Source organism: Zonotrichia albicollis, chromosome 8, assembly GCF_047830755.1.
Source record: "Zonotrichia albicollis isolate bZonAlb1 chromosome 8, bZonAlb1.hap1, whole genome shotgun sequence".
NCBI lineage: Eukaryota > Metazoa > Chordata > Aves > Passeriformes > Passerellidae > Zonotrichia > Zonotrichia albicollis.
In genome coordinates this window covers 42,140,950-42,153,986 of record NC_133826.1, presented here as the reverse complement: position 1 = coordinate 42,153,986, position 13,037 = coordinate 42,140,950, and the positions used below count along the sequence as shown (strand labels likewise).

Below are 13,037 nucleotides of genomic sequence, written 5' to 3'. Positions count from 1 at the left end.
ACAAGCTGGACATTTGAACAGTTTAATAATCATCACAGCTCTCTGTGATGTCTCTGCAGACTCTGACATGTCCCCCATCCCCAAGGGATTTCTGTACAGCAACAGTTTTAAACAAGGCATAAGGTAATTCTGTGATAGATAAAAACACAATTAAAATGATATTTATTATATATTTATTTGAACTTCAGAATTATTGGGCAATTTCTTCCAGCTCAAAGCATGAAGCCAGTCTGTTGAGAGGCACCTGACTGACCAGAGAGCATCTAGAGGAGGAAATCAGAGAGCAGTAGAAGTACATAGATCCACCTGCTGTAAAAGAAGAGATGTCCTTAGACATGGCCATTTCAACAGAAGAGCTGAAAACACCTGAAGGAAAAGGGAGATGAAGTAATAAACAGAATATTGGTGACACCCGTAGAAAGGAAGATCAGTATTTTTCCTCCTGCCATCAGTACACCTTGAGGAAATTCCTGTTCCTGGTGGGAAAACTCTGCCAATTCTTAAAAGTACTCATATGACCCAGATAATAAAGATTTGTTTGTATGTCATGAAATTAGAGTCTTTCGTTAGCAAATTTGCAGATGACACTAAGCTGGGAAAGTGTGTCGATCTGTTAAAAGGACGAAGGGCTTTGCAGAGGGACTTGGAATGGTTGGATGGATGGGCAGAATCTAATGGGATGAGGTTCAATAAGTCCAAGTGCCAAGTCCTGCACTTTGGCCACAATAATGCCCTGCAACATTAAAGGCTGGGGACCGTGTGGCTGGACAGTGCTCAGGTGGGAAGGGACCTGGGGTTGCTGGTTGACTGTCGGCTGAACATGAGCCAGCAGAGTGCCCAGGTGGCCAGGAAGGCCAAAGGCATCCTGGCCAGCATCAGGAATAGTGTGGCCGGCAGGAGCAGGGAGGTCGTTCTTCCCCTGTACATGGCACTGGTGAGGCCACATCTTGAGTATTGCGCCCAGTTCTGGGCCCCTCAGTTTAGGAGGGACGTTGAGATGCTTGAGCGTGTCCAAAGGAGAGCAACGAGGCTGGTGAGGGGCTTGGAACACAAGCCATATGAAGAAAGACTGAGGGAGCTGGGGTTGTTCAGCCTGGAGAAAAGGAGATTCAGAGGTGACCTTATCACCCTCTTCAACTTCCTGAAGGATGGCTGTGGTGAGCTGGGGGTCAGTCTCTTTCTCTAGGCAAGAACAGACAGAACAAGAGGACACAGTCTCAAGCTGCGCCAAGGGAGATATAGGCTAGAATTAGGGAGGAAGTTTTTCACAGAAAGAGTGGTCAAATACTGGAATCATCTACTCAGGGAGCTGATGGAGCCACCATCCCTCGATGTGTTTAAGGGAAGACTGGATGTGGCACTTGGTGCCATGATCTAGTTGAGGTGTTAGAACATGGGTTGGACTCGATGATCTTAAAGGTCTCTTCCAGCCTAGAAATTCTGTGATTCTGTGATTCTGTGAAACTAACAGGTATTACCACCTGTGCCACTTTCCAAGCAGACATCAGTTGTGTGCCCGTGAACAGGTTGTGCCAGTTGTGCCCTGAGGTGCCCAGCTGGAGTTGGATCTCTTCGAGAGCACCTGAGGAAGAGCAGAGCACCTTTAGAGCTGCAGGTCCCTGACAGCCCTGCAGGGCTCATGTCCCACCAACATCTGCTCTGTTCCAGTCTGAAACAGGGCCCAGCATGGTGCTGGGATCATCAGAGAGCTGCGGTGTGTGCTGGAATTCAATGCCCTCCCCATTCCACAGCAGCCCTGCATTTCCCTCCTGCAGCCTTGGTCTCCAGCACAGCAATGGAGGCTCTTTGGGCTCTGCACTGTTGCTGCAGCCCCCAAGGGCAGCTGAGCTCTGCCTTTGGCACAGTCAGGCCTGGCCAGCGCAGGCCATGCTCAGCAATTGCTTGTGTGTGCCTGGCCTTGCTGTCAGCCCCGGCAGTGGCTGCGTGGCCCCTTCGTGGCCCTGTGCAGGCCCAGCCCCTGTGCAGGCCCAGCCCAGGCCAGGAGCATTGCAGCTGGGAACGGCCCCTGTGCCGTGGTACCCACAGCAGCCTTGGGGCTCTGTGCCCCATGGCCTCCCTGCTGGGCAGCCTCTGCCAGCTCCTGCAGAGCCCCTGGCACCTGTGGGGCTGCACAGACAGCCCTGCCCCGGGCTCTGCCGGCCTCTGGGCCAGCAGAGAGGCAGCCAGGGCTGGCCGTGGCCGGGAACAGGCCCTGAGCCCCGCAGGAGGATGGAGCTGGGCCACAGCCAAACTCAGCCCAGGCCAAAGCTGGGCTCAGCAGCCAGGGCTGCCAACACATGTGGACAGAGGCTGGCACTGACAATGTCCTGGGCCCCCTCCCTGCTCTGTCCATGCCACCAAGGGCACAGAGCAGCCTCCTCTCTGGGCCACTTGCCTGTTTGCAATGCCTTGCACAGGCTTGGCCCTGCCCCACAAAGGCTTGGCCTGAGTCCTGCCCCTGCACGCTCAGCCAGGCTGAGATGGACACTGATAGTTTCTGGGCCAGGCTCTCTGAGCCCAGCCCAGCTCCCTGCAAGCTCTGCCAGCTGCCCTGAGCTCTGGGCAGCACCAAGGGCCTCTCCCCAGCCCAGCCCAGCTGGCTCTGACCCCACAGCTCTGCTCAGGCCAGGCTGCTCTGGGCCCTGCTCCACGGCCTCAGCCCCTGGCACAGCAGCAGCTACAGCTGCCACAGGACTCAGCCCCAACCATGGGGGAAGGTGCTTGGCCAAGGCCAAAGGAGGCTCCCTGGCTGCCCTGCTCCCTGTCGGGCTGAGGTGCTGAGAGCTCTGCAGCCCCTGCTGCCATCCCATCTGCCCAGGGTAGCATAAGAGCCCCAGCCTTGGGGCCCTGAAGAGCTGCTCCTGCTCCACGCCCAAGGCCCATGCCAAAGCTGGGGCAGTCACCAAGCTGTGCCCATTTCTGTTCATTGCTGCTCTGATGGGGATGGATCCTCAGCCACTTGGACGTTGCTGATGAATTTTTTTACTCCAGAGGCCTCTTCTTTCTGGAGCTCTTCAGTTCAGGAATTCACAATGACAAAGGCTCATAAACATTTGTTCAAAATGCCCAAACAAGAAAAGCCCCTGAGAATAATTTAAGTTCTAAATTCTTTTGTGCTTAATTAGACAGACTTCTGAAGTGTATGCAAAGTGAATATACTGTAGTGAAAACAATTAGGAGAGAATCGTTTTATCTTGTTATCTTTTCCTCTTTATAGATTGGTATCAGCAATGTCCAGTTTATACTGACCCCAAGCACCTTCTAATGCTGTCAGAATAGATATGAAAATACACACCTTTTATTGCTATCAATAAATCTTTGTCCCTTCCTCTTTCCCACTGTTACAAAAGAATTTCTACATTCTAATTCAATAAACAACCATGTTGATATTAGTAGCAATTTTAATTGAGCAGCAATTTTTTGTAAAATACTACAATCAAATAAAGTCAAACAGATACAAAAAAATTTCTCAGTGGTTCTGATAAAGCATAAGCAAAACTGATCAATCAGGATATGGGGAGGGTTTCTCTCACCCTCCTGTACAAAAAGCACAGGAATCCAAACACATATTTATATACTGTATGCTAATACAGATTCATCAATATTTTCCCATAAATCTCTTCCTGTTTTTGATTCTTGTAATCTATGTCACTGTACTGCACAGTTCATGCTCCCACTGTTGCTAAGGGGTCTTTTGGCTCTTTGATGGTCAATCCAATGGAGGCTCCTCCTCATCGTCACTATTCTTTGAACAACCCCACATGTTGCAGATGCGCCCCAAGTCGTGTGTTATAGAAGCCAGCATTATATTCCAAAATAAAGCCTTTTTATTTCATAGGCACCTGGAATCATTTCAATTCTGTTTATTTCAAGGTTGATTCTCTAATTATCCCAAGGCCTACTCTGTTTTGGGATGTTACTTATTACAATCTACATCCTGGATCCTATAATCTCATGAACATCTGAAAACATCTGTTTTGTGACACTAATTACATATTCTTTTCCTCTATTACTTTTTTCTAAAATATCGATATAGTTACAGTTGTTAGCATGAATCATATTCATTTATCACACCACCATTTCCCTCATTCGATCCCTGGCACTCAGAGCCTCTGAGGAATGGAGTCACATCCAGGGTGTCCCCAGGGCTCAGGGCTGGGGCCCGGTCAGTTCAATCTCTTTATTGCTGATCTGGATGAGGCCATCGAGGGCACCCTCAGTCCGTTCCCAGGTGAGCCCAAGCTGGGTGGCAGTGTGGCTGTGCTGGAGGGGCAGGAAGCTCTGCAGAGGGATCTGGACAGGCTGGAGCCATCCATGGGCCATGGACAATGGGATGAGGTTCACCAAGGCCAAGGGCCGGGTCCTGCCCTGGGCTCACAACCACCCCAAATCCCTGGCTGTGCTCTGCCCCTGATCCAAAAGGCCTGTCCTGTTTCCTTCATCTCTGCATTGTCAGAGACTTTCTGGGACAAGGGAGCTCTGCTCTGGAAATAGAGGGAGGTGCAGGTGCCACCACTGGAGTGGGAACCACAACTCATCAGGTTTGTGTCCTTTGGGGGTCAGGAACTGGTGAGATGAGACTCAGAGGCACAGAAAGTTTCTCTTCATGGCCAACAGACCATGGTTGAAAAGGACACAATTTAATAACAATCACGCTGTTCCCTGAGCTATGTGCAACATCCCAGAAGTATCTGGTGAGGACACCATCCACAGGTGATTTCCATACTAAAATTAATGTCAGACAAATGTGGTTCTGTGATAGATATAAACACAATTAAGTTCTTGTATCAGGATGCTCGTCCTGAAGTAGGGGCAAAAGAGCTCCAACAGTTCCTGATTTGCAAAGCTGTCAGTGGTGGGTGGAAAAGGGCGGTCAGGTTCTTTTGATGCTGAAGAAATGCTGAAGGCAGCCTGACTCATTTCAACTCCTCCTGTCCTGGCTGATCTCCCCTCTTTCCCCATCTTCTCATTGGCTTTTGTCTCCCACCATCCCCCTGGTGAAGAGCCTGGCTCTGTGTTCTCCATCCCCTCCTGGCTGGCACTGCCAGGCTGGCATGAGGAGCCCCTCAGCCTTCCCTGCTCCAGGCTGGACCAGCCCAGCTCCCTCAGCCTCTGCCCACAGCCCAAGGGCTCCAGCCCCACCTTGGAGGCCCTTCCCAGAGCCTGCTCCAGCTGCCAGACATCTTTCCTGCCCTGGGCAACTCAACCCAGGCCACAGTGACCTGGATAATCCCCGTCCTTGATGTCCTGGTCACACAGCCCTGCCCCCTTGTCCCCTGTCAGGCTCTGGGGTGGATCCTGTGGAACATCCTTTGGTGGAGGCTGTGGCTCCAGGTGGGCTGGGGGGATCCCTGGGGACAGGGACCCTGCTGGGCATGAACAGCATTGGACTTGTTGGGAGAAACTGTGAGGGGAAGCTGGGGCAGAGTGACCAACCCAGTGACCTGACACAGCCCCTCTGGGATGTCACACAGCCCCTCTGGGATGTCACAGCCTGCTCTGTGAGGTCACAGCCCAATCTCTAATGTCACACAGCTGGTCTCTGCTGGTTGGTCACAGCTGGTTACAGCCAACTCTGTGATGTCACAGCCTGCTCTCTGATGTCACAGCCCATTCCCTAATGTCACAGATCTGCTCTCTGATGCCACAATCCCCTCTGTGATGTCACATTGCCATCCTGTAATGTCACAGCAAAATCTGTGATGTCACGGGAAAATCTGTGATGTCGTAGTCTGATCTTTGATGTCGGAGGTCTGTCCTGTGATGTCACAGTCTGCTCTGTGAGGTCATAGCATATTCTCCAATGTCACACAGATGGTCTCTGATGTCACTGCCAGCTCTGTGACATCACAGTATGCTCTATGATGTCAGACTTGGAACTGTGATGTCACAGCTGGCTCTGTGATGTCACAGAGGCAGTCTATTATGCCATAGCTGCTTGATGACCTCACACAACCCACTCTGTGATGTCATAGTCTGCTCTGTGATTTCATAATCTTCTCTGTGATATCAGACTGCTGCCCTGTGATGTCATAGCTGGCTTTGTGATGTCACAGAGGCTGTTCATGTGTCATAGCTGCTCAATGACCTCACATAATGCACTCTGTGGCACTCAATGACCTCACTCTGGCACTCTGTGATGTCATAACCCACTCTGTGACCTCTTGTTACCAGATGATAAATTGTCTCCACCAGCTGAGCTGACACCTGGAGCTTGTTGTTCTCAACCCCAGGCCTGTGGAAACCACATAGTGCCCATTGTGTGAGAAGGGAACTGGAAGTTCAGCAGCCTCAGTGTCCTGCCAGCTCAGCCAGTCCCATGGGAACACTGGAGTCCATGAGCACCAGGGAGCATCAGAGAGACCCCCAGGACAGAAGAACGCATGCAAATGGGGAAAGGAAATGTGTTAGTGATTTTGGGGAAATGATTATCATATGTGTGTTTAGTCCAGGACAATCAATGAATATGTGTGCAAAATAGAGAATATAAACAGAAACTCTCCTGTACTCAGCATGCATGGCTTTGGGAGGAGCTATCCCCTGTGCATCCAGCTGAATAAAGAATGCTGCTTCTTAATGCTACAGTGGAGTTAAGGAGTTTTCTGTTTTACTGAATTTTTGGTAACACTCCCACTGCAAAGGAAAGCTCTGTCTGCTGCTGTTCACACACATAGAAGGGCTGGTGGCAGATGTGGGGTTTGGAGGCTGCCTGGGGCACAGTGACGATGAAATAATCAAGTTTTCAATGTTCTGTGAAAGAAGGAGGGGCAGCAACAAAAATTCTGCACTGGAATTAGGAAGGGCAGACTTTGGCCTATTTAGGATGCTGATTTGGGGAGTACCAAATCAGGTACTGATTTTTTTAAGGGACCCCTTAAAAAGGAAGTAGTCTAGGAAGGACGAACACATTTCCAGAAAGTAATCTTAACGGGGAAGGAGCAGCCAGTCCCAGCATGCCAAAACACGAGCTAATGAGGAAAATGTCCTGGCTGCTCATGCAGCTTTTGTGGGAACTAGAAGAATAAAGGACTGGCAACACAGGAAGTGTTTAAGGATATTGTTAGGCTATGCAGAAAGAAAATTAGAGAGGTGAAAGCTTTATTAGAACTTAACTGGCTGCTTCTGTAAAAGACAAAAAGTGTTTTTATAAAAAAAATTAAAGCAAAAACAGGGAAAAGGAGAATCTCTATTCTTTATTGGATGCAGTGGAGAATTTAACTAAAGGGGTCACAAGCTCAGCTCCTACACAGAGAACTAAAGTAACTACAGAGAAGGAAAAAACTAAGCTAATTTACACCTTGTTTGTCTCAATTTTCAAAAAGAAGACAGTTTGTCCTCAGGACAAGTGCCCACCTGAGCTGATAAATGGGGACAAGGATCAGAACAGCCCACTGTAATCCAGGAAGAAGCGCTTGGTGACTTGCTGAGCCACTCAGATGCTCACAGGTGTGTGGGATTAGATGGGATCCATGCTAGGGGAATGAGGGAGCTGTGGATGAGCTCCCCAAGCTGCTCTCCATCATTTACCATCAGCGCTGGCTCAGCAGGGAGGTCCCAGAGCACTGGAGGTGCCAATGTGAGCCCATCCCCAAGAAGGGCTGGAAGGAGGAGCTGGGCAACTCCAGGCCTGTCAGCCTGACCTGGGTGCCCAGCAAGGTTATGGAACAGATCACCTTGAGTGCCATCACAGGGCACCCACAGGATGGCCGAGGGATCAGAGCCAGCCAGCATGGATTTCAATGTTTGCACTGATGATCTGCAAGAGGGGATTGAGTCCAGCATCAACAAATTTGCAGATGACACCAAGCTGGGTGTGAGTGTGGATGTGCAGGAGGGTAGGAGGGCTCTGCAGAGGGCCCTGGACAAGCTGGATCCAGGGCCCAAATCCAGCAAGCTGAGGTTTAACAAGTCCAAGTGCCGGGTCCTGCACTTTGGTCACAACAACCCCCCTGCAGCTCTACAGGCTGGGAACAGAGTGGCTGGACAGCAGCCAGGCAGAAAGGGACCTGCAGGGACTGATGGACAGAAGGCTGGACATGAGCCAGCAGCGTGCCCAGGTGGCCAAGAGGGCCAAAGGCTCCTGGACTGGATCAGGAATGGTGTGGCCAGCAGGAACAGGGCACTGCTTCTTCCCCTGTGCTCGGCACTGCTTGGGCAGCACCTCAAGTGCTGTGTCCAGTTCTGGGCCCCGCAATTTAGGCAGGATGTGGAGGGGCTGGAGCGTGTCCAGAGAAGGGCAACAAGGCTGGGGATGAGTCTGGAGCACAAGTGCTGTGAGGAGTGGCTGAGGAAGCTGAGGCTGATCATCCTGGAGAAGAGGAGGCTCAGGAGAGACAAGGCAGTGTCAGGGCACAGGCTGGACTTGATGATCTCCAAGGCCTGTTCCAACCTTGCTGATTCTGTGATTCTCTGAAACCACCCTTGAAGCAGTCACAGGATGTGCCCTGGGCCTCCTCTTCAGCAGCTCCAGCAGCCCAGGTCCCTCAGCTTCTCCTGCCAGCCCCAAAGCCCATCCTGTCAGTCCTGCTGAGCCTCTGCAGCTCCTCCTCGCTGCCCACAACAGGGAGCCCCAGAGGCAGACACAGCAGCCCAGATGTGCCCCCCTGGCCTGGGGTGCCTCTGGCAAGGGAGCAGCACCAGGCACTGCAGGAGCCTGCAGACAATTCCTGCAGCACTTGTAGGATGATCCTGCTGCCCAAGGGACGTTCCCATGGGGCCAAGTCAGGAACTGCAATGGGGAGTGGGGCCAGAGAGGAAAGAGCAAACAGGGATGGGCTGTTTGCAGGGGAGAGAACAGGGGTGGGCAATAGGAAGAAATTATTACAAAGGAAGAATAAAGAAAGCAAAGGTGAAGCAGAGGAAATGCTGAGGGCAGTTTGGGGGTGGCTGCCACGCAGCCCTGGCTCTGAGCAACAGCGTCTGCAGTGGCACAGGAAACTCCCAGCTGATGGGAACAAACTTTCTGGCTGACTGCAGAGGCCAGGACAAAGCTGAGTGGTTTCCCTGGTGTCCCCCAGCCCTTGCTGGCCCGAGGGGCTGATGGCATTTGTGCTCCCTCAGGTTCATGTCCCCACACCAACAGCATGGGGGTGCTCCCCCCTGCTGTGTGCAATGCAAACAGGGGCTGCTGAGCCAGTGCTGCCGTGTCTGTGCCTGCAAGGATGGGGCACCTGTGTGAGCTGGGGGAGAGGCCAGGGCTGCAGAGGGGGGATGTTGTTGGCAGCTCCATGAGGACGCTCTGGGACGCTGCCCTGGGCTGTCCAGTGCACTGGGGATGGATCAGCCCCTGCTCTGCTGCTCCTTCCCGTCTGCCCCAGGGCCCTTGCAGAGCCCCAGCCATGCTGTTTGCCCCCAGCCTGCCCACGGCCAGCCTGGGGCTGCTCACGGCAGTTTCTGTGCTGAGCATTGGCCTGGGTGTGTTCTTGAGAGAGCCTGGGCAAGGAGCCTGGAGCCCCCAGGCCCTGGGCTGAGGCGTGAGTGCTGCCCCAGCAGTGCCCATGGCCTGTCCCTGCTGCAGCCCTGGCACTGCCACCCCCAGGGCTGTGCCCGGCCCCCAGAGCACTCAGGCCCTGCAGCAACACCAGGGCCACCAGGGCAGCGGGGCAGGGCCACGGCAGCAGCACTGGCAACACCAAGTGCTGCTGCTGCTGGGCACAGCTGCTGTGCCAGCCCTGATCTGCCCTAGCTCTGCACACAGACAGTGCTGCTGCAGCTCCAGAGAAGGCAACAAAAGGGCATCTCTGCAGAAAACTCTGCTGGGACATCCTTTAATTCATTTAATGCCACTGAGATTGCAGCCCCTCATTGACACAGTCTGCGGCCACAGGGAAATTGGAGAGAACCAAAATGAGAAATGGCATCAATAATGACATTTATCTGTGAACAATATAGTGGGGCTTGACAGCTAGCTTACAAGGAAAGCTAAATTAATAGATGAAATAAAAATTGATTATATGAGCACTTCCTTGCTTATCCATAGCAAGGAAGAAGACAAGGCATCAACATGGGAATAGATTAGAAAAGATAAATGTAATTTTTTTTTAAGCTAGAATAGGTTCATACTTAAATGTGTATATGTACCTTATTAAATTTCTGTAAAACTTTTGCCAATTATATTGATACTAATAGCTTTACTCCAATGAATATAAGAAGTTATTGTGATGTAATTAATGACTTAAGATGATGCTTTGTTTAAAGTATATAAACTAGAGAACACGCAATATAAAAACCTTTTCTTCTTTGGCCCAAATCAGGTGTGCGTAGGCCATGTCCAATCCAAAAATATCAAACAAGATTAAAAAAATAAAACAAAGACAAAGAACCTCCAAAATGAAACCAATAAGAAGTATCAAAAATGACTTTTCTTACAAGTGATTGGCAGAAATTGGCCAGAAGTTTAACATTTCCTAAACCATCCAGACATCAGTCTCTGCACTGCAGCCTTGAGTTCCTGGTTCCTCAGGCTGTAGATGAGGGGGTTCAGGGCTGGAGGCACCACCGAGTACAGAACTGACAGGGCCAGATCCAGGGATGGGGAGGACATGGAGGGGGGTTTCAGGTAGTAAAATACGGCAGTGCTGAGGAACAGAGAGACCACAGCCAGGTGAGGGAGGCAGGTGGAAAAAGCTTTGTGCCGTCGCTGCTCAGAGGGGATCCTCAGCACAGCCCTGAAGATCTGCACATAGGAGAAAACAATGAACACAAAACAACCAAGTGCTAAAGAGATGGAAAAAACAATAACCTTAAGTTCCCTCAGGTAGGAATTTGAGCAGGAGAGTTTGAGGATCGGGGGAATTTCGCAGAAGAACTGGCCCAGGACATTGCCATGGCACAGGGGCAGAGAAAATGCATTGGCTGTGTGCAGAAGTGAATAGAGAAAAGCACTGGCCCAGGCAGCTGCTGCCATGTGGGCACAAGCTCTGCTGCCCAGGAGGGTCCCATAGTGCAGGGGTTTGCAGATGGACACATAGCGGTTGTAGCTCATGATGGTCAGGATGGAAAGCTCTGCTGAGATGAAGAACACAAAGAAAAAGAGCTGAGCAGCACATCCTGTGTAGGAGATGTTCCTGGTGTCCCAGAGGGAATTGTGCATGGCTTTGGGGACAGTGGTGCAGATGGAGCCCAGGTCGCTGAGGGCCAGGTTGAGCAGGAAGAAGAACATGGGCATGTGCAGGTGGTGGCCGCAGGCTACGGCGCTGATGATGAGGCCGTTGCCCAGGAGAGCAGCCAGGGAGATGCCCAGCAAGAGGCAGAAGTGCAGGAGCTGCAGCTGCCGCGTGTCTGCCAATGGCAGCAGGAGGAAGTGCCCGATGGAGCTGCTGTTGGACATTTGCTGTGCCTTGGCATGGGGATCTGTAAGAAAAGCAATCATGGAATAGTTGGGTTTGGAGAGGACTTGAAATATCCCAGCACAGCCTGGGGGCACTTTCCCCCCTCTGCCTGCACAGAGCTCTGCTGCCCGGAGCTGTCCCTGCCAGCAGCTGCTTCCCTGTGCCCAGGGCTGGGCCCTGCCAGTGCTGCCAGAGCCCAGCCCAGCCCTGGGGGCTCAGCTCTGCCCTGCAGACCCCTCCCAGCTCTGGCACTGCCCAGGGGCAGCTCTGGCTCTGCAGGCTCTGATGGCAACATCAGAGCAACCCTGAGGAGGCTGGAAAAGTGACACCTCTGCTGCCTCTGAGGGGTACTGTGGTGATTTCTGTCATTGCCTGGTCTCATAAGATTTGAGGAAAAAGAAAATTACTCACCCTGAACTGAGAGATAAATATTGATGTGCAATTTCCCATCAAGGCAACCCAGAGCAGTAGATTAAAACAGCAAGATTTCCCCTTTTCTGCAGCCCCTGCCTTCCTGTGCTCCCTGTATAATCTGCTTGGAAATGTTCTGCAGGTAAATGCCATGCTGGGAGCACTCCTCAACAATGCAGCATCCTCTCCACACAAGGTGAACACTTCCAAGCCTTACCAGCTGTCTCCTCCCACCCAGATCTTGTCCTCCAGCGCTGGGAGCAGCTGCCAGGGCTGGCTGAGAGCTGTCCCTGGCAGGCAGCAGAGTCCCTGCCCCAGCACAGCGCCCTGGGCTGCAGGACCCTGCTCTGCGCGACAGCCCTGGGCACCCCTGACTGCTCTGCACAAGAGACAATCAGAGAATGTACTCACAGGGTCTGTAGGCATTGGGATGTTCCAGCTTCAGGAGATGGCTCCAGGAGCTGCAGCTGCATTGTCCTGCAGCCAGAGGTTCCTGTGCCAAGGGCTATTGGAATATGTATCCCAATATAACCAGTTAGATGGTGCCCAGGCCAGTTCTGACCTTCGCTGCTGGGCCACAGGCAGCTCTGCGGTGTTTTACCTCAAAGATACCTTGGCTGGCGGCAGAGTGCAGCGGGGCACAAGACAGGACTCCGTTCTCCTCAGGGGAGAGCTTCTGGCGATGGTGAAGAAAAGAAGGGAGCGGATTCTGCTAGAAGGTAGCCAGATGTTTATTCCATGAGCACAGATATGTCTGCACTGGGCTACTGCTGATAACAGAATAAAGGCCGCATGGTCTCATTCACATTTTAAGCTCAGGACAGGGGAAGGGGAGGGGACAGGTGAGTCACCAACCAGGTGAAGGGGCAGGGTCTCCAGGTACTAGGGTCACCTATCACACGACGCCTTGCTGGTATGTTAGCCTGATTGACAGGGCACACTCAGCGAGGGGCGAGGGGGAAGGGAGAAGGTAAAACAGGATATTGCAACACACCACAACATCTCCCCCTAGTTTTGTTTAAAAAGAAGAGGACTGTGTTTATGGTGCAGAATGATTCTACTGAGGCTTCTAGGTCATCCACTGGAGCACTGAGGGCTTCCAAATGGTAGACCTCAGGAGGGGGAGATGAGCTTGAGATTAACTTGAGAACCATGCGTCTGATTACTCCAAAAACAATGCTAAAAACTACAATAACTACAACTAAAATAAACAGCACAAAAATTACAGTTTTCAGAATAGATCCCAACCAGCCCGAGAGTCTTTAGCCATTGAAAAGTCCATTCAGCTCGTTGTCA

At 51.8% G+C, this 13,037-nt stretch overlaps 1 protein-coding gene across 1 annotated transcript; it reads right to left on the bottom strand.

The window, feature by feature from the left end:
- Nucleotides 1-10,396: 10,396 nt before the first annotated feature.
- Nucleotides 10,397-11,329, bottom strand: LOC141729963 (olfactory receptor 14C36-like). Its single transcript, XM_074546622.1, has one exon. It carries the CDS (start codon nt 11,327-11,329, stop codon nt 10,397-10,399), a length of 933 nt encoding a protein of 310 aa, XP_074402723.1.
- Between the last annotated feature and the right edge of the window lie 1,708 nt (nt 11,330-13,037).

Coding starts and splice junctions, on each gene's coding strand:
- LOC141729963 (XM_074546622.1), bottom strand. CDS start 11,329: ATGTCCAACAGCAGCTCCATCGGGCACTTCCTCCTGCTGCCATTGGCA.